At 42.1% G+C, this 23550-nt stretch overlaps 2 protein-coding genes across 2 annotated transcripts in view; one reads left to right on the top strand and one right to left on the bottom strand.

Moving 5' to 3' along the window:
- Positions 1-5375, top strand: part of LOC306846321 (protein NLRC3-like) — a 325863-nt gene extending 320488 nt beyond the window's left edge. Inside the window, exon 11 of the transcript XR_013782056.1 lies at positions 5143-5375. The gene's annotated coding sequence lies outside the window, so the exon portion shown is untranslated. The remainder of the gene's footprint in view (positions 1-5142) is intronic.
- Positions 5197-23210, bottom strand: LOC306846353 (SEC14-like protein 1). The gene is made up of 17 exons (XM_079379672.1): positions 23047-23210; positions 21825-21910; positions 17255-17404; positions 16850-16981; positions 16622-16750; positions 15406-15577; positions 9601-9710; positions 9190-9379; positions 8890-8978; positions 8114-8184; positions 7712-7883; positions 7299-7433; positions 6758-6892; positions 6176-6427; positions 5895-6073; positions 5392-5734; positions 5197-5211 (listed from the first exon to the last, which is right to left on the bottom strand). Exons 2-16 carry the CDS (start codon positions 21885-21887, stop codon positions 5638-5640), a joined length of 2076 nt encoding a protein of 691 aa, XP_079235798.1. The 5' UTR covers positions 21888-21910; positions 23047-23210; the 3' UTR covers positions 5197-5211; positions 5392-5637.
- Positions 23211-23550: the final 340 nt, after the last annotated feature.

Genomic DNA, 23550 nt, shown 5'->3' with positions numbered 1-23550 from the left:
GAACTTGAGGTAATTTTGTTATTCGAGTTTAAACATCCTGCCCCTTAATAAATAAACTTTAAGTAAACTTTGCCTTGTACATATATTGTTTTTACAAATAATGGATGGTTTGAAGTTGTCGCGCTAATTGCGTCATCAAGTTCAGTGCTCCTATTGGTTCTTGGTTTGGCGGTCGTCGTAGGAGATGTCACACTGCAGGAAACTTGAGGAAAGTGTCTGAAATCTTCTGACACTGCCAGAACTTAATCGGAGGAAAAAAATGATCGCAACGGCCATTAATCGGCTGTCGGTGAACATGTCAAACCAGCGATCTAGACAACCGATTTTAGCCTAGGATTATAGGAATCTTTTAGGATTTTAGGATTTTCAAAATTTGTCTCAGACGAACAAATCGTGGCCAAAATCGCACAGTGTGAGCCGGGCTTAAGACTAATACTACTCTCCCATTCATTTATCCAATCTGTCTCATTACAGGCATCAGTATGAGTCTCTTGCAAAAAAATTACATCTGCTTTTTTAAATTGTAAATACTTAAATAAAGTCACTCTCTTTCGTACATCCCTACATCCATTTATATTTAAGGATCCAATATTAAAGGATACCATCAGGATGAAAAAAGAGAAAATAAATAAATGCCAATATAGATGTAATTTCCAATACATAATACCTCTTTAAAGGAACTCACTTTTAAAAAAACTTTTGCTGATAATTTACTCACCCCCATGTCATCCAAGATGTCCATGTCTTTCTTTCTTAAGTCGAAAAGAAATTAAGGTTTTTGATGAAAACATTTCTCCATATAATGGACTTCATTGGGATCCAAACGGTTCAAGGTCCAAATGACAGTTTCAGTGCAGCTTCAAAGGGCTTTAAACGATACCAGACGATGAATAAGGGTGTTATCTAGCGAAACGATTGGTCATTTAAAAAATAAATAAAAAAGTTTAAGTTTTATAAGCACAAATGCTCGCCTTGCTCTGTTCTGTGATGCACGTTCGTGACGTCATGTAATACACAATTGCGTTGAAAAGGTCACGGTCTATATTATATTATTATAATATACAATATCACCGCCTTTATTTCTAAAGTGCTTCATACAATAAAGATTGTTTCAAAGTAGCGTTACAGTGATAAACAAGAAAATAACAATTCAACGTCACAAACAGAGAACAATTCAGTTACACTTGATATTAAGGTCCAATTCTCTCTATTAACAAACCATTAACTACAACTTTTGCCTCAATAAACTCATAATTTGCTTCTTATTAATAGTTAGTAAGGTAGTTGTTAAGTTTAGGTATTGGGTAGGATTAGGGATTTGGAATATGGTCATGCAGAATATGTGCTTTATAAGTATTAATGAACAGCCAATATGTTAATAATAGGCATGCTAATAAATAACTAGTTAATAGTGAGAATCAGTCCCTATACTAAAGTGGTACCATCAATTCTGCTGTAAAGCAGCTCTAAATCTCAGAATCTGTGGCACTGATATGTTGGACAACACTAGCTGGATCTAGATTCGGAGGATTACTTGTATGTTGTTATATATTGTCGTATCGCCCTGAACTAAAGCTTGCACTCTGATAAAGAACTAAGGCGTTACAAACATAACAGTATGACTTTCTGTAAAGCTGCTTTGAAACTATGTGTATTGTGTTCTATGTCACACACGGCCATGTTTAAAGTCAAACAGACCTTTATCATGGTGGTGCCAGCCTCCTGTGTAGTAGTCCTGCAGTAGCTGTGGACACTGCCATGTGTCCAACAGGAAGTCTATCTGATGCTGCTTCCTCCATGTGAGCGTCTGGCACAAAGCCTCTTTGGCCTTTTCCAGATTAAAGTCCCGTGAACGCAGGAAACACAGCACATGCTGGTCTTTAGGGATCTAAATATAATTAAGTAATATATCCATTAAAACCCTCTATCAGTTTGATAATTTGTGTTTTTGAAACACTTATTATTATAAATGTTGAAAATAGTTGCGCTCCTTAAGTTTTAAAACAGTATAAAATTGAAATATATAGAAATATATGTAACTTTAGATAAATTTAATGCATCCTTGCTGAATAAAAAAATATTAATTTCTTTCCATTTCATTTTAGATATTGCACTTATCTTGCCTTTGTGTGTTTCCTGCAGCCACTGTCGTAGGCGAATGAGACAGCTCTCTTGGAAAGGGGTCAGCTTTCCCAGATAACGGGAGATTAGATTAGATTAGATTCAACTTTATTGTCATTTATGCAGAGTACAAGTACAGAGCTAATGAAATGCAGTTAGCATCTAACCAGAAGTGCAAGAATATAGTGTTTTATATACATATAAGTGCAGAGTAAACGAAGATAAGATTTACAGAATGTACAGTGGAATTGCTATATACAGTATTGAGCAGAGTATATACAGAATATAAATAGGAATGCAATGTAGGGATTGTATGTACATTATGAACAGAGCAATGTAGGATTATATACATTATGAACAGCAGAAACGTGAGAACAGTGGTGATAAATAAATACAGCTGGATGAGTGTGCAAAATATTGATAGAACAATGTATTCTATGCAAAATAGCAGTAGTGCAATATTTTATAGAAATAGTTTACTGTGCTTTGTATAGTAACAACTTTATACAGTTTATAGTGTAATAACTTGTGCAGTCTGTGCAAAAATATGAGTAGTGCAAATGCATGTGTGTAAAGTACTGTGACCAGTGCAGTAATAAGCAGGTGCAGGTTAGATTAGTGGTGTGGCGTTCAGAAGTGTCACAGCCTCGGGGAAGAAGCTCTTCCTGAGCCTACTAGTGCGAGAGCGTAGGCACCTGTAACGCCTGCCGGATGGAAGGAGGGTGAAAAGTCCATGGTTAGGGTGAGAGGCATCCTTGATGATGTTTCTTGTCCTGCCCAGACAGCGCTTATGATAAATGTTCTCAATGGAAGTTAACTGGGTGCCGGTGATCCGTTGAGCAGTTTTCACCACCCGCTGGAGTGCTTTGCGGTCAGATGCGGAGCAATTGCTGTACCATACTGAGATGCCGTTCGTGAGTATGCTCTCAATGGTACAGCGGTAGAATTCCACAAGGATCCTGGGATTCAGGTGAACTTTCTTAAGGCTCCTTAAGAAGTAAAGGCGCTGCTGTGCCTTTTTGACCAGAGTGGAGGTGTTATGGGACCAGGTGAGGTCATCAGAGATGTGGATGCCAAGGAACTTGAAACTCGACACACGCTCCACTTCAGCTCCGTTGATGTAGATGGGTGTGTGTGCATGACTCCTAGTCCACCTGAAGTCCACAATGATCTCCTTTGTCTTCTGGGTGTTTAGCTGTAGATTGTTGGTGGCACACCACACAGCCAGGTGCTGCACCTCATCCCTGTAGGCTGATTCATCGTCATCCTTGATCAGACCTACCACCGTGGTGTCATCTGCAAATTTAATTATGGTGTTGGAGCCATAAACAGGAACACAGTCATGGGTGAAGAGGGAGTACAGGAGAGGGCTCAGTACGCAGCCCTGTGGCACGCCGGTGTTCAGGGTGATGATGGAGGAGGAGAGGTTATCTAACTTAACGGACTGAGGTCTGTTAGTCAGAAAATCTAGAATCCAATTGCAGATGGGTGTGCTGATTCCAAGCTGGCTGAGCTTGGAGATCAGCTTGGAGGGGATTACTGTATTAAATGCAGAACTGAAATCTATGAACAGCATTCTCACATGTGTGTTTTGACTGTGTTTTGACTTTAAGTGGAAGATTAAATGTGTGTTTTGACTTTAAGTGGAAGATTAAATGAGTTTGAATGGGTTAGAAATATTACACAGAAGGGAAGGTTGATCGAGTCTCAAGGGATTCTGGGAGTTTAAGTTTGAATGTTGACAGCTGGAGCTTGAAGAGTCCTTGGGGTGTTTCTTCTCATCACACAATGTTTTTTTTCTTAAACCTATTTAATGTTAATCCTTGTGTACCATATTTGCACAAACATTAATGCAGCTGTTCTGTGTGTGTGTGTGTGTGTTTTCTAGTGTGGATCATGGAGGAGAGTTTATGATCACAACAAAACTACGCAAATGTAAGTCTCACACACACACACACACACACACACACAGAGTTTAGTTGTTAGTAGTTTAGTGTGTAATGTATGTGTGTGTTGTGTTCAGACGGCTGTGATCTCACTCTGGATCCAAACTCAGTACACAAACACCTCGTTCTGTCTGAGGAGAACAGGAAGGTGATGTGTGTGGATCAGCGACAGTCATATCCTGATCATCCCGACAGATTTGATCATCAACCTCAGGTTCTGTGTTCAGAGAGACTGACTGGACGCTGTTACTGGGAGACTGAGTGGAGCGGAGATGTTTATATATCAGTGTCTTATAAAGGAATCAAGAGGAAAGGAGTGAGTCTTGACTGTGTGTTTGGATCTAATGTTCACTCCTGGAGTCTGAGCTGCTCTAATCACAGATTCACTGCTCGTCACAATAATAACTACACCGTTATCTCAGCTGTTGCTGGTGTCTCCTGTAAGAGAGTAGCAGTATTTCTGAACGAGTCGAGCGGCTCTCTGTCCTTCTACAGCGTCTCTGACACACACACACTCACACACTTACACACATTCACTCAACCTCTACACGCTGGGTTTAGACTTGATTACAACTCTTCAGTGACTCTGTGTCACATTTAACATTAAACACACACTTCTTCTTCTCCTCATCCTTCTTCTCCTTCTCCTACTCCTCCTCCTAAATAAATGAATCTCAGCAATCCTCAGGAAGTTGAATTTCATCAGTTTCCTGTTTCAGATCATGAGGAAGATGTTCCTCAAATACTGTTGTTTGTGTGAAATAATGTCATATTTACGCTGTACATAATATTAAAAGAGTGTTTATGTAATTGAACTTTAGACTGTCTTTGAATTTCTTTTGACCCCTGAAGCACAAACATTATTAACCCTCTGAGCCTCTTCATATTTGAGTCCATTTGAGTTATTTTTTCCATTAAAATTAATTAAACTGAGAAACTTCATTTTTGCGTCACACTTGGTTCTTGAAATGAAAGAGTTTGCTTTTTTTCATGAAAATCATAATATACTCAATATTTTCTGATTATTATTTTGAATTTTGAGGAGATTTTATGATACTATGCCATATTTATGCAGTTTTTATGAACTATTTTTCCATTAAAATGAATTAAACTGAGAAACGTCATTTTTGGGTCACACTTGGTTCTTGAAATGAACGTTTTTGCTTTTCTTCAGGAAAATCATAATATACTTTTGTTCAATATTTTCTGATTATTGTTTAGAATTTTTAGATGTTATGATACTATGCAATATTTATACAATGTTTTTTTGTTATTTATACCATTAAAATGAATTAAACTGAGAAACTTAATTTTTGGGTCACACTTGGCTCTTGAAATTAAAGTTTTTTGTTTATTTGTTATTTTTAACAACATTTACAAATGTATTTGTATCAATATACAGAAAACTTGCATATAATTTACAGAAAGCCTGCAGTTTATGATGAAAAAGTTCAGCACTCATACAGGAGGTTTGATGTGAGCCTCTGTTTCACTGTGTCACATGATCATTCATCATTTCCTGCAGAGCTAAAGTCACAGAAGAGTCTTGTTTTTCGTCTGGATGAAGGTGCTATCTTGAGATGGTTGACTCTGTCTGTGATTGGTTGGAGGAGGTGGTGAGCAGAGAGAAACCGCTGTGACTCGACTCCAGGCTGCTCATGGAGCCCCTGATACAAACACAACCACACACACCTTCACAGAAAGCATTTGGATGTCCAGATGGTATTTTTTAATTTAGTAACAACATTCAGATGGTGTGCTTTTTAAGTTTACCATGTTTCATTTGTATTTTTTAATGCTAAGCACTTTGCATGTAATCATACAGACCTGAAGTCAGTGGAGTGCAGCACCTCTGTGAAATACATAACTCTGCATTTGTATGAGGAGACCTGCAGAGAGGCCAGAACATCATCTACACGCGGCCGACTGGATGAAGTGCATGATGGGCTGCTGTAAAGACGCCACTGCAGGATGTAGAATCCAGGCCAGCGCGTCACATGAGATCCCTGATGGGACAGATGTGGATCAGAGCAGAAAGAAGTGTGTCTCATCTTCTGATCAGCGTGTTTTGTAGTAAAATATGCTCTATGCATGCATGACTCCCTCACCTGTACGCTCTCTCCCTCTCGGCAGGTCAGGGCCGTCTCCACCATGCTGTAGTCTTGTCCGAGCATCCAGGCTCTGTCGATGAGCTGAACGTTGTTTCCGGCGGGACAGGCGAGGTTGTGTGCGCTCAGACCGTCTCTTTTAACTGGCTGAGGAGCTCTTCTAGAGTGATAGATATTGAAGATCACGTCGCCTTTACACACATCAAAGTCCCACGTAATGACAGACGATACTTCTGTAATCTCTATCAGCACCTGGAAATGAATAAAGTGATTTATCTTTATTTCATAATTCATTACACACAATTTATTTTCAAACAGGATGCAAAACTATATTTCAAATGAGAAGTTACATGAGGAACACTAGATCTATTATTATTCAGTATTTGAAGTGCCACAGATACTTGTTTAAATGGCCATCATACACTAACTAAACGACTAAGCAGAACTAGGCTAACAGTATTTGACTTTCACGCTGCATATCTTCTTATAACCAACAGATGGCGCCAGTCATCAACATACAGTGTGTGTAATGAGCTTTGGACAGCTGTGTGTTGTTGAGTGTTGTCTGTGGATGAGCTGTACCTCATGTGGAGCTCCCTTCAGCACACTCGCGCTCTTGTAGATGCTTTCACTCCACAGTTTAACCTCCTCGTTTTCCAGCTCCTCAGCCGTACGGTACAGAGACTTGGGAACCAGACCACCCTCGGGAACATCACACTGAATTAAACAAGAGAAACACCGTTAGATTAGAGCGACATTAGATTGTTTTCATGTCTGTCTGAATAAATACACAGCTACATGTGTCCTGGAAGTATATTCTTTTAAAATATATAATTTGCATAATAAGTACTCTTTTTTTTTTTAACCGACTGAAATGCATTAGAGGCGTGTCTGTTTGACACAAACTGCTCTGTAGTTTCCATGATAAATATGCACACATAAAACAATATTAAAATATAATTATGCAAGCAGTTGTTTGAGAATGACTTGCTGGTCTAAGAAAGGCACGTGATATGTCCAATCACTTTAAACAAACAATGCACAGATCTGCCTGACGCTCCAGCTTGGTGACCCCACTGGTATCAAAGAGTTTAAACATGTCAGATCTCACCAACAGACTCACCAGAGCGTCTCCTCCTAAGTAGTCAGGGATGAAGTCTCTGTTGATGTAGTCCACCAGACCTCCAGGCCCCTGGTAGTCATTCCCAGCGTAGATGAGAAACTTCTTCCGTGTGTTTTCGTCGATGAATGGACTCACCTGACCGCAGAACAGGGTGCAACAGAAATCAGCGGGTTATTTTTCATTAGCACTGCTAACAAAGGCCCAGGCAAGCATGACATTTACAGAAGCCTGGCAATTAAGAAATGCACCACGCTAACATGGCATTTAACTCTGATGGGTCAATGTGTAGATTGAACAATTTACAACCATTAAATGAAGACTGAGTGTGTGCTTATCTCAGTCTTTCCCAATATCGTGAACTATTTGTTAACATTCTTTTATGTGAAATCCTATGTTTGTGTGTGTGTGTTTACCAAAGTCCAGAGCACAGGAAACACTCTGGGTGCTCTCAGTATGAGGAGACAGCCCAGTGTTTCAGGGTAGTTGGCTCCTACAAGCTCTATCGTCCTCAGCAAGGCTTTGATTCCTGGTCTCCACAGATGCCTCATGTTTAACCCCTCAAGATCCACCAGACACGTCCAACAACTACAGAACACAAACACAGACGCAATTATTACTTATCAGAGTAGAGATCTCACATAAAACACATAATATGTGTGACCACCAAGAACTGATTCTTATTCACATCAGTTCCATTTAGAAGTTTGATAAGTGGAGTTGGGATTGGAACCAAAGTCATAAAATTCATTTTGATCCCATTCTTTATACCAACGGTACATACACGACTGGTTTGGACATGTAATTGATATAAGTACCTGATTGGTTTTCCAAATATTTTGGTGTTCTCTTCACAGTGTCTGAGACCTTCCTCATTGATGGACAGCACCTGAAGGTTGAACCAAAGGTGAAGGGGGTTCAGTGAATATAATCATTTTATTCAGCCAGATGTTAACTCGCTTCATTGGTGTAGTTACTGCCTTTATTTCTAAAGTGCTTTATACAAAAAAGATTGTTTCAAAGTAGCGTTACAGTGATAAACAAGAAAATAACAATTCAACGTCACAAACAGAACAATTCAGTTACACTTTATATTAAGGTCCAATTCTCTCTATTAACAAACCATTAACTACAGCTTTTGCCTCAATAAGCTCATAATTTGCTGCTTATTAATAGTTAGTAAGGTAGTTGTTAAGTTTAGATATTGGGTAGGATTAGGGATATGGGATATGGTCATGTAGAATATGTGCTTTATAAGTATTAATGAACAGCCAATATGTTAATAATAGGCATGCTAATAAACAACTAGTTAATAGTGAGAATCAGTCCCTATACTAAAGTGTTACCATCAATTCTGCTGTAAAGCAGCTCTAAATCTCAGAATATGTGGCACTGATATGTTGGACAACACTAGCTGGATCTAGATTCGGAGGATTACTTGTATGTTGTTATATATTGTCGTATCGCCCTGAACTAAAGCTTGCACTATGGTAAAGCACTAAGGCCTTACAAACATAACAGTGTGACTTTCTGTAAAGCTGCTTTGAAACTATGTGTATTGTGAAGAGCGATATGGAATTAGTCAAACTCTTACATGTCTCAGAAGGCTCTCTTCTCCCAGCACCCGCACTAAACCTTTGGTGTCCATTTGTCCAAGTCGAAGGATATAAAGAGGACGTCCATCTACAAAATACACACAAAAGCAAGCGCACAGATTTCTGCTTCTTTAATATTAATCATTGTTGAAAACACCTCACTCAGATAAATTTTTGATCAGTTTCAGACTATTCAAAGCACAGGGCTAACACAGATCCTGGATTAAGAGGCTCTCCATTAGTTCTATGTCACACACGGCCATGTTTAAAGTCAATTTAAACATATAGTAAAAACAGACCTTTATCATGGTGGTGCCAGCCTCCTGTGTAGTAGTCCTGCAGTAGCTGTGGACACTGCCATGTGTCCAACAGGAAGTCTATCTGATGCTGCTTCCTCCATGTGAGCGTCTGGCACAAAGCCTCTTTGGCCTTTTCCAGATTAAAGTCCCGTGAACGCAGGAAACGCAGCACATGCTGGTCTTTAGGGATCTAAATATAATTAAGTAATATATCCATTAAAACCCTCTATCTGTTTGATAATTTGTGTTTTTGAAACACTTATTATTATAAATGTTGAAAATAGTTGTGCTCCTTAAGTTTTAAAACAGTATAAAATAGAAATATTGTGTAACTTTAGATAAATTTAATGCATCCTTGCTGAATAAAAAAATATTAATTTCTTTCCATTTCATTTTAGATATTGCACTTACCTTGCCTTTGTGTGTTTCCTGCAGCCACTGTCGTAGGCGAATGAGACAGCTCTCTTGGAAAGGGGTCAGCTTTCCCAGATAACGGGAGATGTAGTCTGCATCTAACTTATCTGTGAACAACACACAACCAACACAGTTGAGAAATGTGTCAGAGATCATTGACTCTGTTACAAAACATAGATCCTATTTTTTATGCTTATGTGTATAATGGAATTAGCTTAGCAACATGCTAACACAAATCTGTTTTGAAATCAATAGTGATTTTATTACCCTGTGTGGTTTGTGTGAGGATTACTGTGTAGAGCTGCAAATAAGTCACAATAATAAGAGTTCCCTTCCAGGAACTTCGAGCTACGTCCGAAGACGCTATGGGAACGCTATCAGCGTAACCGGCGCTCTGAATATTTTATACAACAGTCTAATGGATGGGCGAGGCGTCACGGGCGGGGTGACGTCACGACCAGGAAGTTATATAAGCACGTGCGGCGGAGCGGGCATCAGCTTTCTGTCATTCAGCAAGCGCTCTGTGTATTGTCAGTCTGATTCTTTGTCTTGTGAGTCTTATTTGGTGTTGTCTGTCTTGGAAAGCCAGGGAAAAATGCCTAAAGCTAGGCAAAGACTAGGGGCGATCCCAGATCGCGTTTCAGGTTGTGTGTCAGTCCCTGCCCTCGTTACATCACGAGTGGAGACACACACAGCCTGTGCGTGGTCTGTTTGGGTGCGGAGCATGCGGCATCAGCTCTCGAGGGAGCTGGTTGCCTGCACTGTGAGCGGCTCCCGCTGCGCACACTCCGCACCCGGAAGGCTCTCTTCGAGAAGGGAGCCTTCGCGAGCCTCCCACGCGGTGCTGGCCCCGCTGCTGCCGAGGCAGAGCGGCTGCTACACTCGTGGGGCTCGCAGGCTGATCTGGCTGGCGGGAGTGAGACGGGCATGTCTCTATCTCCTCCCGTATCCGCCAGATCTGGTGTCCCGTCTCTCGGGGAAGCGGTTACTTCCCCCCGAGATGAGGACTCAGCGCTTCGTCTATCTTCCTCCGAGGAGATTGATGTGACGAGCGTTGAAGAGGTTACGCCGCCTCTCTCGCCCCAATACGAGGAGCTTTTGGAGGTGGCAACTCGGGCAGTGGCCAAGCTTGACATCAGTTGGCCCCCCGAGAGAACAACTGTGCCGCGGTCCAGCCTGCTGGACGAGCGTTTCCTGCGCTCGCGGCCGCCACCTCCTCGCAGGAGCCTTCCGTTTTTCCCCGATCTCCACACCGAGGTGTCGAGATCGTGGGTGAAACCATATACATCCCGCCCTTTCATTCCCGCGGCAGATTACTACGGTAATGTACGGGAATTGGACAGGCGTGGATATAGGGCGATGCCCCGGATTGAGCAGACGCTGGCGGGCTATCTGTCTCCTTCCACAGCATCGTCCTTGAAGGCTCCTACCCTGCCCACCAGGCCTCTGCGCACCACATCATCCCTGGTGGGCAAGGGGTATGCGGCAGCAGGACAGGCTGGTGCGTGTCTGCACACGATGGCGGTGTTGCAGGCGTACCAGGCCGAACTGCTGAAGGATTTAGATGAGCTGGGGGATGTCAGAGCTGAGGATATCTCAGAGCTCAGGAGAACCGCCGATTTGGCTCTCCGCGCCACCAAGGAGTCGGCCCGTGCTATCGGCCGCTCCATGGCAGCTATGGTGGCAACGGAGAGGCATTTGTGGCTGACCCTGTCCGACATTAAGGAGAAGGACAGGGTCTGCCTCCTGGACGCCCCGCTTCAGCCTTCTGGCCTGTTCGGCGACGCCGTGGGTACCGTCGTCGACAGGTTTCAGGAGGCCCGTAGGCAAGCGGAGGCGTTTCGGCGGTTCCTCCCCCGCCGCTCTCTAACTCTGGAGGCTGCTGGGCGGGAGCAGCCTCCTCCGCATACTAGTTCCTCGCACAGGGCTGCGCAGAAGGAGAGCGTCGCCTCTCGTGCTCCCCCGAGGCGGAGCCGAGGGCAGCGGCGCTCCGCGCCGGGGGCCTCAAAACCCAAGACAGACCTGAGGGATGTCTTGGCGGCCAAGAGGTCCGCGGCAAGGAAGTCCTGATGGGCAAGTCCCAGGACTTCGGAGGGTGACCCCTACTGGGGTGGAGCGACTCACACCGCAGCTCACGGTGACCGTCTCCCCTCGGTGCCCTCCGGGGATCTGTCTGCCAACCCTGCAGTTCCAGGGCACAGCAGGTCCCAGCGAGTACTATCCTCAGGTTCTACCGCCTGTGATCTCAGCGGGCCTGAGAGACTCGCCCCAGCCGCCAGACTACGCGTCCCCTGCCGGTACGCTCCAGCAAGACAGCGGTCTGGCCGCTTCTCTAACACCAGAGGTCAGTTTTGAGAGACTGATTCCCTTAGTAGATCGTTTGGCGGCCTGGCAACGGCTGCCGAACGTGTCTCTCTGGGTCCTGCGCACGGTAGAGGCTGGCTATTCCATCCAGTTCGATGGGCCGCCCCCGCGGTTCAACGGGGTCTGCGTGACTACGGTCCGCCCCGAGCAGGCTCTGGTCCTGGAACAGGAAGTCAACACTTTGCTGGAAAAGGAAGCCATAGAGTTGGTTCCACTTCACGAAGTGCACACCGGCTTCTACAGCCGGTACTTCATTGTTCCGAAGAGGGATGGAGGGCTCAGGCCCATACTGGACTTGCGTCTCTTGAACCTCTCAGTCAGACTGCTGAAGTTCAAGATGTTGACGGTCAAGCAGATCGTGTCCCAAATCAGGTCCGAGGACTGGTTTGTCACGATAGACCTCAAAGACGCCTATTTCCATGTGTCCATCATTCCCTCTCACAGGAAGTTCCTGAGGTTCGCTTTCGGGGGCAAAGCGTACCAGTATCGGGTTCTTCCCTTCGGCCTAGCACTCTCACCCCGCACTTTCACCAAGTGTGTGGATGCGGCACTGGTCCCGTTGCGACTGCAAGGCATCCGCATACTAAATTATATCGACGATTGGTTGATTCTTGCTCAATCAGAGCAGTTGGCAGTTCGGCATCGAGATGTCGTTCTTGCCCACATGAAAGATTTGGGGTTAAGACTAAACGCCAAGAAGAGTGTGCTTTCTCCAGCTCAGAGAACCACTTATCTAGGCGTGGTGTGGGATTCGACCACGATGCAGGCTCGTTTGACCCCTGCTCGGATCGAGTCGATCCTCACGGCAGTCAGGAGAGTGCGAGAAGGCCAGCCATTCACTGTCAAGCAGTTTCAGAGGCTGCTTGGGCTCATGGCAGCTGCGTCCAGCGTGATTCCTTCTGGCCTGCTGTACATGAGGCCCCTACAGTGGTGGCTCAAGACCAGGGGGGTCTCCCTGAGGGGAAACTCGCTCCGCGCTGTCAAGGTATCACGGCGCTGTATCCGTGCCTTAGACATGTGGAGGAAACCCTGGTTCTTGTCCCAGGGCCCGGCGCTGGGAGCTCCTTGTCGCCGCGTCTCGCTAGCGACGGACGCCTCCCTCACCGGTTGGGGTGCGGTCATGAGTGGCCACCCTGCCCGCGGTCTGTGGAGTGGTCGCCACCTGACGTGGCATATCAACTGGCTAGAGATCCTAGCTGTGTTCCGTGCTCTCAAGCACTTCCTCCCAGACTTGAGAGATCGCCACGTGCTGGTCCGCACCGACAGCACGGCAGTGGTCTCTTACATCAACCACCAAGGAGGTCTGCGGTCGCGCCCCTTGTACAAGCTAGCACACCAGATCCTTGTGTGGTCCCAGGGCAAGCTCCTATCATTGAGAGCTCTGCACATTCCTGGGTATCTCAACGTCGGAGCAGACGTCCTGTCGAGACAGGGGCCGAGGCCCGGGGAATGGATGCTTCACCCCCAGGTGGTGAAGCAGATTTGGAAGGTCTTTGGCCAAGCACAGGTGGACCTCTTTGCGACTCGAGAGTCTGCGCAATGTCCCCTTTGGTTCTCTCTAGCTCCTCCAGCGCCTCTGGGACTGGATGCTATGGTACAGACCTGGCCGAGGCTTCGTCTGTACGCCTTCCCCCCGATCGCTCTGCTCCCGGGAGTTTTGGCGAGAGTGCGCCGGGACGCGGTAAGCCTACTGTTAGTAGCGCCGTTCTGGCCGGGCCGAGTATGGTTCTCGGATCTGATTTCCCTCCTCGACGGGACCCCGTGGCCGGTACCGATCAGGAGCGATCTCCTCTCACAGGCCGGGGGCACCCTTGTGCACCCCCGCCCGGAGTGCTGGAGGCTGTGGGTGTGGCCCCTGAGGGGGCACAACTCATAGCTTCCGGTCTGTCAACCGAGGTTGTCGAGACCATCCTCCAATCCAGAGCTCCCTCTACGAGGAAACTGTACGCCTTGAAGTGGAAACTCTTCACTTCATGGTGCGGAGACCGCCAGCTCGACCCAGTCAACTGCCCGATCCGCGCAGTTCTGGAGTTCCTGCAGGCCCGCTTCTCCGCAGGGTTAACCCACTCCACTATTAAGGTCTACGTGGCAGCTATCTCGTCGTACCACGCCCTTATCAGTGGCCAGTCAGTGGGCAGACACCCCCTGGTTACGCGTTTCCTCCGCGGTGCGCTGAGGCTGAGGCCGCCTGTACGGCCCCGTGTCCCCACGTGGGACCTGGCGGTGGTACTAGAGGCTATGGGCAGAGCACCCTTTGAGCCTCTCGGGGAGATAACTGATAGACTCCTCACGATCAAGACCGTCTTCCTGCTGGCTATCACCTCTCTGAGGAGGGTGAGTGACCTCCAGGCCCTATCTGTGGCCCCTTCGCATATCGACTTTGCGCCCGGTTCGGCGAAAGTCTTCCTCTACCCCCGTGCGGGGTACATACCGAAGGTTCTGACGGTCGTACCACAGCCGGTCGTACTCCAGGCCTTCTGTCCTCCTCCCTTGAGGGAGCCCGACCAGGAAAGGCACAACTGTGTGTGTCCAGTGCGAGCACTGGACGCATACATCCACAGAGCTGCCCTGTGGAGAAAGACGGACCAATTGCTCGTGTGCTTTGGTCCGCCTAAGAGGGGTCTTCCAGCTTCGAAGCCCACTCTTAGCAGGTGGATAGTGGATGCCATCAATCTGGCGTACGAGACCTCTGACCTTCCCCCGCCGCTGGGAGTCAGAGCGCACTCGACCCGAGGTGTGGCGGCCTCCAAGGCCTTCTGGGCAGGTGTCTCCATGCAAGACATCTGCAACGCTGCTGGGTGGTCCACGCCCCTGACATTCGCCAGGTTTTACAACCTCGACATCAGAGCCACTCCAGGCTCCTCCGTCCTTTCAGCCTGACACTAGGCAGGGACTTGTCAGTCTGGCGGCGTTGGTATTGCGTTCCCATAGCGTCTTCGGACGTAGCTCGAAGTTCCTGGAAGGGAACGTACCAGGTTACGTATGTAACCCAGGTTCCCTGAAGGGAACGAGAGCTACGTCCCGAGCCACACTTCCGGCATCCCTGCCAGCGCTTGCTTCATGACTTGAAGCTGATGCCGGCTCCGCCGCACGTGCTTATATAACTTCCTGGTCGTGACGTCACCCCGCCCGTGACGCCTCGCCCATCCATTAGACTGTTGTATAAAATATTCAGAGCGCCGGTTACGCTGATAGCGTTCCCATAGCGTCTTCGGACGTAGCTCTCGTTCCCTTCAGGGAACCTGGGTTACATACGTAACCTGGTACGGTTTCTTTCAGGGTGCAGTTGGGACACTGCCTTTGAAAGTAGCCTACTTTGAAAGGCAGTAGACAGCAAGGCAGCTCACTAGATTTTGTTGATGCACAATATCTTTTCATCCCTCCTCCACATTATTATATTCTTGAGCACATGCTAGTGAGCACTATGATTCATCTCACCATCCGGAGAGCCTGGCAGGACGTCTGTGGAGCCGGGGTGAGCTCTGCTGCTGCATGCTGGGATAGCTCTGGCGTGAGATGGGGTGGGGGCAGGAGGAGGTGCCCAGCGGGGCACGTGGGTAATGCCCTCCTCCTCCAGCTGCTTGAGGTGAAATTCAATAATCTCTTTTCCCTATGGAGAGAGAGAGAGAGAGACAAATAGAGAGTGATACACAAATGAAACAAGCAAACATTGGCTTTAGGTACACAAACGCATGAAAACACATTCTTACACGCAAGCCAGCTACAACTAGTGCACTACAGCAAAACAGATCCTGATAATAAACATAAAGGAAGCAGGAAGCAGGAAGCAGGAAGGGGAGCCTTGAAAATAAAGCAGTAAGAAATTTGGCAGGCCAGTCGCTGACTGTCTAGATGTAGATAAAGTAAACATTTATTCAGTGAAATAATAAAAAAGAATGTTCCAAATGTTTACTTGTTCTTGACTAAACTGTTCAAGTTGTCCAGATTTTTTTGTACAAAGAGGACAGGGTGACGGAAAAGATTTTGCAATTCTTTTGCATTGCTTGCAATTATTGCTTATTCACTTGTTATTGACAAAACTGTTGAAGTTCTCCAGATAACGTTGTTTTTGTTTTGTATGGAGACCCTGAAAGGTCAAGGTAATGGAACAAAATGAGATGGGGTAAAAAAAAAAAAGAATGTTTTTGCAATTATTTTTTTTTTCAATTCTCTAGCAAAAGTGTTGCATTCCTCAGAGAAACTTTTGCACTCTCTTGCAAAACTTTTTGCAAGCAAGATGTAAAGAACATTCCACATACAGTTTCTCAAAGAATGCAATGTTTTTTAGAATACATTGCATTCTTATAGAGTTTTTGGGAACAATGACGTGACACAGAAAAGTTTTCCTGCAAATTTTCCTGCAAATTCTGCAAATTTTCCCTGGTGAATGCAATAGTTAGTGAACTCAATTCTCTGTTGATAAATGCAAAAGCACTGATTTTCTTTCTTCCTCATGTATATACTGTATGTCATGTTTTTCCATCACCCTGGGTCCAGGGGTTCCATATGTTTATTGCTCAAAGAAAATGAAGCATATTTTGGGAACCATTACTTTTTGTGCTTATGTGTTGTGTCTTTACTATTGTGACAACTGTGAAATATTTTTTACTAACAATTTATCTTCATTCGAAAAAAAAAAAAAATGCACACACACCTTTTTGATACTGGTGGCGTATTGCTTCATTGCAATCTTCTCTGCTGTGCTCTCAAACCCAAAAAAGGATTTGATGTCCATGCTGGCAGACTGTTCAAAACAGGTCCAGTCTTCATTCTCCGGGTGAACCTGAAGAGGGAATGCATAAACATCAGGATCCCTCGTAAACTGGCAAACACATAAACGTGCCCATAAGTGAGAGAGAAAAGGTAGGATGTGGCTTCAGACCGTGTAGTAGCAGTGCTCATAGACATTGACTCTGCTGGAGAAGGACTCATTATAGGCCTCTATGTGCAGCGTTCTCTCTCTTCGGTTCAAAGAGTTCTTCTGGATAAAATACATGTACTCCACTCCTGCCATCTGAACACAGAGTCATGTGTCATAATCACCACAAAGTACCTAATATTGGTAAGTTTTAATGGCTTATTATGATAGTTCATGCAAAAGTGATAATTCTGTCATCATTTACTCCATCTCATGCTGTCCCAAACCCATAAGACTTTAGTTTCTTCTTCAGAACCAAAATGAAGATCATTTGATCCATTTAAAGTCTAAATAATCAACATTTTTAAGTACAGTAAATGATGGAATTTGGCATTAATATGGCATTTGGGCTTGTAAAAGATGTAATACCCTCTTTAGAAGCCGAGGGGCATCAACATCCACAGTACATCTGCGCTCAATCACTTGGGTCGCCCCATCCTCAGCATGACAGTCACTGATAATGACACTGTTCACAAACATGGGTATCAGTGGACAGTTTGGGAATCTTCTCTCATAGGCCTATGGAAGAATAAAGATGAGACACATGTAAGTGTGAGAAAGGAAAAAACTGAAAGAAATTCAAAGTACATGTACACATGAAGACAATTTTTGCAGACCGTGCAGTGTTCTTAAAAATATGGTTTTTCCATTTCACCTTGTGTAAATTACCCTCATATAGCTCATGTGTGTTCTTGAAAACAGAACACAGGTCTTGTGATATGTTATTGTTTTAGTTGCCTTAGCAGCTCACATGACCGGATTACCAAGTATACTATACAACTATACAACTTAACCACAGGTACGCCTGTCAATATTTACTCCACAATCTCTCACTTTTTAAGGTTCTCACTGTGAGAAGTCATACAACATATACTAAAACATATACAAATGATCTGTATTGAAAGGTTTTCATATTATTGTTAAATGGGAAGGATTCATACCTCCAGAACAATTCTATTGTGCTCTGTTTAGTTTAGTGTCACATTACACACTTTAAATTGCATCTATGTCAGTGCATTAGCCTTCAGTGCAAACATGCTGAGCAGTGAACCAGCTCTTTCCAGTATATTTGTTTTAGTATGTGCTCTCTGCTATTCCGGAGAGAGAGAGAGTCACGTAGATTAAATAGCAACAAGATCCTGCTAAAAGTCAAACAACACTATATACACACGTGCAAAATGTAAATGATCTATAGAATGTCTTCAGAATAGTAAATGGAGTGCCTTAATGGACTGAAATGGAATACATTATGAAACAGAATATATTATAGAATAGTAGTATGCTACATTTTTGTCACGTGATCTGACAAACATTTTCATCTGTAATGCATTTTGGCACAAAGAGTTGTCACGCTGCAATGAAGGATCATGTCGAGTGTAATGCACAGCTGGATACAATATTCCATGCAGTGTTGTTTACAGCACATTCTGATCAGTGTAGTAGGTCATACACAGAAACCCTGAAAACTGTGTGTGGTACACAAACAAGTGCTTTACTCTAAAAGTATGGTTGCCTCTTTAAAATGCCAGCAATATATCAACCTTTGTGTTAAATCAATAAAGGGATGATGTCCATAGACATCATCCATTAAAGCGATGGATTTTTCTGGACTGGACACAATAACAGAGTTTATGTAAGAGATGAAGCATTATATATTATATTCTGCTTTCAGGAACAGAAAAGGCTACAGCAGTAATTGCACTAAAAAGCCCTTTAATATTCATATTTAATTACTGATTTCAATAGAATTATAATGCAACTGAACTGAATTGTAATTAAATAACAATTCTGCACAATTTACAAAATGATGGTAATTTGGATTTAAGAATGAATTAGAATTAGAATAAAATTCAAAGAAATATACACAACTGCTTTCAGTGTTTAATACAATTTAATGTAATTTCTATTTGATGAGCTAAACTAAATTTCTATAGCATTTTATGTATTTTTCTATCCTAAAATGTCCACATCGGAGGAACAATATGCATTCACAAGCAGTAAAAATAATCAGTATATTCCTCTTCATGTGATCATAAAAATCTACTTTGGGAACACTTTATTTCGATAGTCCACTTTAGACATTCTACTAACAGTAAGTAACTTTGCAACTACATGTTAACTAGCAGGTGTTAGAGTATTAGTAGACTGTCTACTTAATAACTTCACACTTTATTTTGATGGGTCCACAACATACAACATGAGAAACTTTGCAAGTATATGTCAACTTATTCTGCGAACCCTAAACCTACCCCAACAGTCTACTCTGAGAGTTAGTAGACATATAGTTGAAAATGAATGAGAATTAGTTGACATGTAGTTACAAAGTTACTTACAGTTAGTAGAATGTCTAAAGTGGAAAGTGTAATCTAAACTTTTCATGAGACGTGTGACCAATTCAATTCAAATTCTAATTAAACTGAATGCCAATACTTAAATTGTGAATTTTACTCAAACCCAAAATCTAAAACAATCCCTGAAGTTTCTCCTATACTAACATGATTACTTGTTGAAGTGGGTTTTATATTGTGTGCAACAAGCCTTTTATAAAATCCAAACCTCGTCCACAGCTGTTTCATAAGCACAATAATACTGTAAGCCTTATTTGTGGCATAAACCCCAGAGGAGGTTTGATTGACAGCAGAGGCTGAGTGCGCACACTGAATGATTCTTGTGAAGTGTGAGCAGTGGCCCGTGCTGACTAAACTATGACATCAAACTGTGCACTCAGCGAATCTGAAAAAACAATACATAATAATAACTTTGATAAGTGATTAGTCCTTTTGCCAGGGGAAATTATGTCATTGGGGGGGGGGGGGGGGGGGGGGATCTATACATGTGAACTGTAACCTAATTACCCAGCTGATCAATCATGCGTTGAGATTTCAGGATGCCTGCCAGAATTAATTCTGCAACAGATTCACTCTAGACTCAAAATACAATGACATTCAGACCATGATTATTATATGGCCCTGATAGCTATTTTAGCACTCTACATATAATAAAACAATCTATTATATCTATTGTCTTATCATTGACACTTGCTTTGATATTTTATTATCTAATGCAGTGACAGACTGTACAGTTTAAATGTTAATTACAATTATGGCTATATCCCTTATGAAAAGTGTATTTAATGTGCACTTGTAGTGTACTTCAAATCTTAAAAGTAGATATGTTTAAAACAACTGTTTGTGCAAATAATGTAATATTAATGAAACAACATGCCACTTAACTGTTTTTAAACAGAATTCAGTAATGACTGTTTCTTAACACACTTAAGTACACTTTTTAATATTGTTAAATTAAAGCACATTTTAAAATTAGTTTGCCATGCTTTAAAGAAGTACATATTTTGATGTGAGTTCAATAATGACTGCTTCTTAACCCACTTAAGTACAATTTTTTATATTGTTCAATTAAAATACATTTTAAAATGAGTTTTTGTTAAAGAAGTACACTTATTTTGTTGTGTTGACTAACACACTAAAGTACAGGCAAACTTAATTATAATTAAAGGCCTGGTTTCATAGACAGGATTTAGCCTAAACCAGGATTAGGCCATAGTTTAATTAGGGCATTTAAGTAATTTTTATGAACATGCCTTAGAAAAAAGCATTACTAGTGTGCATCTTAAGATAAAACAAAAGCAATGACATGTCAGATCAGTCAGTGCAAGTTTCTTTCAGTTGAAACAGCTCAGATTTACATTTTAGACTAGGACTAGTCTTAAGCCTTGTCTGTGAAACCGGGGGTTAGTGTGTTATTTAATACTACATTTAAAGTTAAACATTTTTTAAAATACATTAAACTGCAACTTCATTGCAGATATGCAATTACTAATGTATTTAAACACGACATGCATTTTTTTTTAAAGAAATCACATTAAAGTATATTTTAGTTTACTATAAAAGATCGTCAGCACATCTGGCAGAATGAAATTGCATATAAAAATGTACTTATGTTAGGGTTAGGGTTACACTTACTGTAAGTGCATCATAAAGCACACTTATTTAACTAATTGCCTTTACATTGAATGCAATTAACAGTCATTAAATTGTGATGGTAAGTGTTAATGATTGTGTAAAGGGTGTGATAACATTAACAGGTCACAAGAGTTGTGAAAGAATTTAAGTGTAAGTGTATTGAAGTGCTGATGTCAAGTGCTCTTATCAGCTTTATCGGATCAGCTGGTGATGTGGAGATGAGCAACTGAGATATTCCAAAGATCTACTGTTAGTTTTGCATAAGAGGCACCACAGGAATAAAGTGAAAAGTTGTATTATTATTACTATTAAAATGATCACATCTGATAAATAAAACTGACATTTTAATTTGGAACACCCTGCAAAATAATTAACTTCACTGTGAAATAAAATCACTCAAAACCATATGTTACGGTGATTTTACCATATAGGTAGATATTAATAATACATCCAAAAATCAAAAATTGTAATAATGGTTCTCTTAAGCATTATAGTTAATTATTTTAACAATATGCCATTTACAGTTGCAATTTGAAATTTAATCAGAATTTATAAGCATCTAAATCTTATTTTATAATGCTAAGCACATGCAATGCTGGTTCAGTTCAAACCATAAATGCTATTAATGCAATAAAGCAATAGAGACTTGTGCTCTGTGAGATTAAAGATTTACCCGTATTTGAGCTGACAACCCATCTAAAAGTTTAGTGAACTCAACTCTTTAGTGAATTTGAGACAGATTACAGCTGACTATACAAACTTTGAGAACATCACTAAACAAAAGTAATTCTACATTAATTCTTAATTGTTTCAACTATGCGGCAGGTATCATTTAAAAAGACAAAACTGGAAAAAACAAACAAATATAAAAGGATTAACCAACTATAGACTGACTTTTAAATAATATGATTTGGCATGCATACTCTCTCATGTGCATGCAATTTTTAAAAACTCACCGCCATTATGAGCTCAAAAGGGTATTTGTAAACTCTCACAGGGGACTGATATTTCTGCACCATCGCTGCACCTCAAATGAAAAGCCCTTTACAAAATGAAAATAAATAAATAAAATGGATGAACAGCATTATGATCAGAAACACAGAATTGATCCAACAGCATAAAGGCTCACTGCAAAAAATGCTTTTCTTACTTAGATTTGTTTTGTCTTGTTTCCAGCTCATATATCGAAAAATTCTTAAATCAAGAAGGTTTTTTAAGACAATTAAAAATGATTGCCTTAATTTCTGTTTGAAATAAGATTATTTGGTCCCACTTTATATTAGGTGGCCTTAACTACTGTGTACTTACATTTAAATTAATCATTTGATACAATGCACTTATTGTGTACATACATGTTTTTACATTGTACTTATATTTTTAAAAATACCTATTTGTAATTACATCTGTAATTAATTTCTGTAATTATATTTCTAATTACTCTGTTGACCCATCCCTTACACCTTAACCCACCCTTAAACCTACCCATACCACCAAACCTGTCCTTAACCTTACCCGTATCCCACCTCAACAGCAGCAAAAGTGTTTTAAAATACAATATGACCACAATAAGTACATTGTACTTATTTTCTGATGTAAGTACATGTAGTTAAGGCCACCTAATATAAAGTGTGACCGATTATTTTGCTTACCCCATTTGCAGATTATTCTGCTTGTTCTAAGCAAAAACCTAAGTTTTGACTTATTTTGTTCTGAAAACAAGACAATAATTTTTACTTGTTTTGAAAATCCTTTTAATTTTTTTTTTTATATGTTGGCTTGAAACAAGACAAACATTTAAGTAAGAAAAGTATTTTTTGCAGCATTGAGATTGAAACACCATCATATATTATTATATCTCCAGGCTGGTAACAAATTTCTCATTATCGGTACAATTTTCAGCAAAAATTTTATTATTTGATGTGGTCACCATCTAAGGTACATGTATGAATGTTTAAAAGAGCAAAGGGACAGTAACAGCCCCAGGTTCAAACTAAAATGAATGATCACCATGTACAACCAGTGACCCAAAAGAGGCCTGTAGCCTTTATTAATTCTTCATATTCATTGTTGTTCACCGGCATAGGCAATGAAACACAAGTGCAGTAACCAGTACACAGAGACTAACTCCAATGCAATCATAAGGTAAACGTTCAGGACAGCTGTGAAATGAACTCTTACCCCTTATCTTTGAAGTTAAAGGTGCAGAGAATGTAGTTTAATGGAATTCTTGATCAACTCTGATGGGAAATAGCAAGAATCCAGTCTGGGTTGCTTTAGTTATTCTGCTCCATGCTGCTAGGGAAGTGAAAGCCGTGGTTGTGTCAGATGAGGTTACATAACCCACGTCACTCACACAAACTCCGCCTCAAAACTCCAGGCCAGTCCACTTGTTTAGTTAGAAGATGTGAAAAACAGAGCATTTCACTTTATAGTTTTTAGTTGAATTTATATTTAGCATAAACTGATTTTTACAAGTATTTCATTATCTGTGCAGGAAATAACAAACTAAACCCTAATATGAAGTTTTGTAATGCTGTTTAATGTTCAAAGTCCAGCTTTGATGAATGCTTGACTCCTCTAAAAGGTTTTCGGAGTAGTTGCTTAGTGCCAGATGTGGTTATCTTAGACAGACAGACAGACAGACACAGGGCAGACAGACAGGCAGACACAGACAGACAGACA

Source organism: Barbus barbus, assembly GCF_936440315.1.
Source record: "Barbus barbus genome assembly, chromosome: 3".
Lineage (NCBI taxonomy): Eukaryota > Metazoa > Chordata > Actinopteri > Cypriniformes > Cyprinidae > Barbus > Barbus barbus.
Note: the sequence above shows the minus strand (reverse complement) of the source record. Positions and strands in the feature narration are given on the sequence as shown.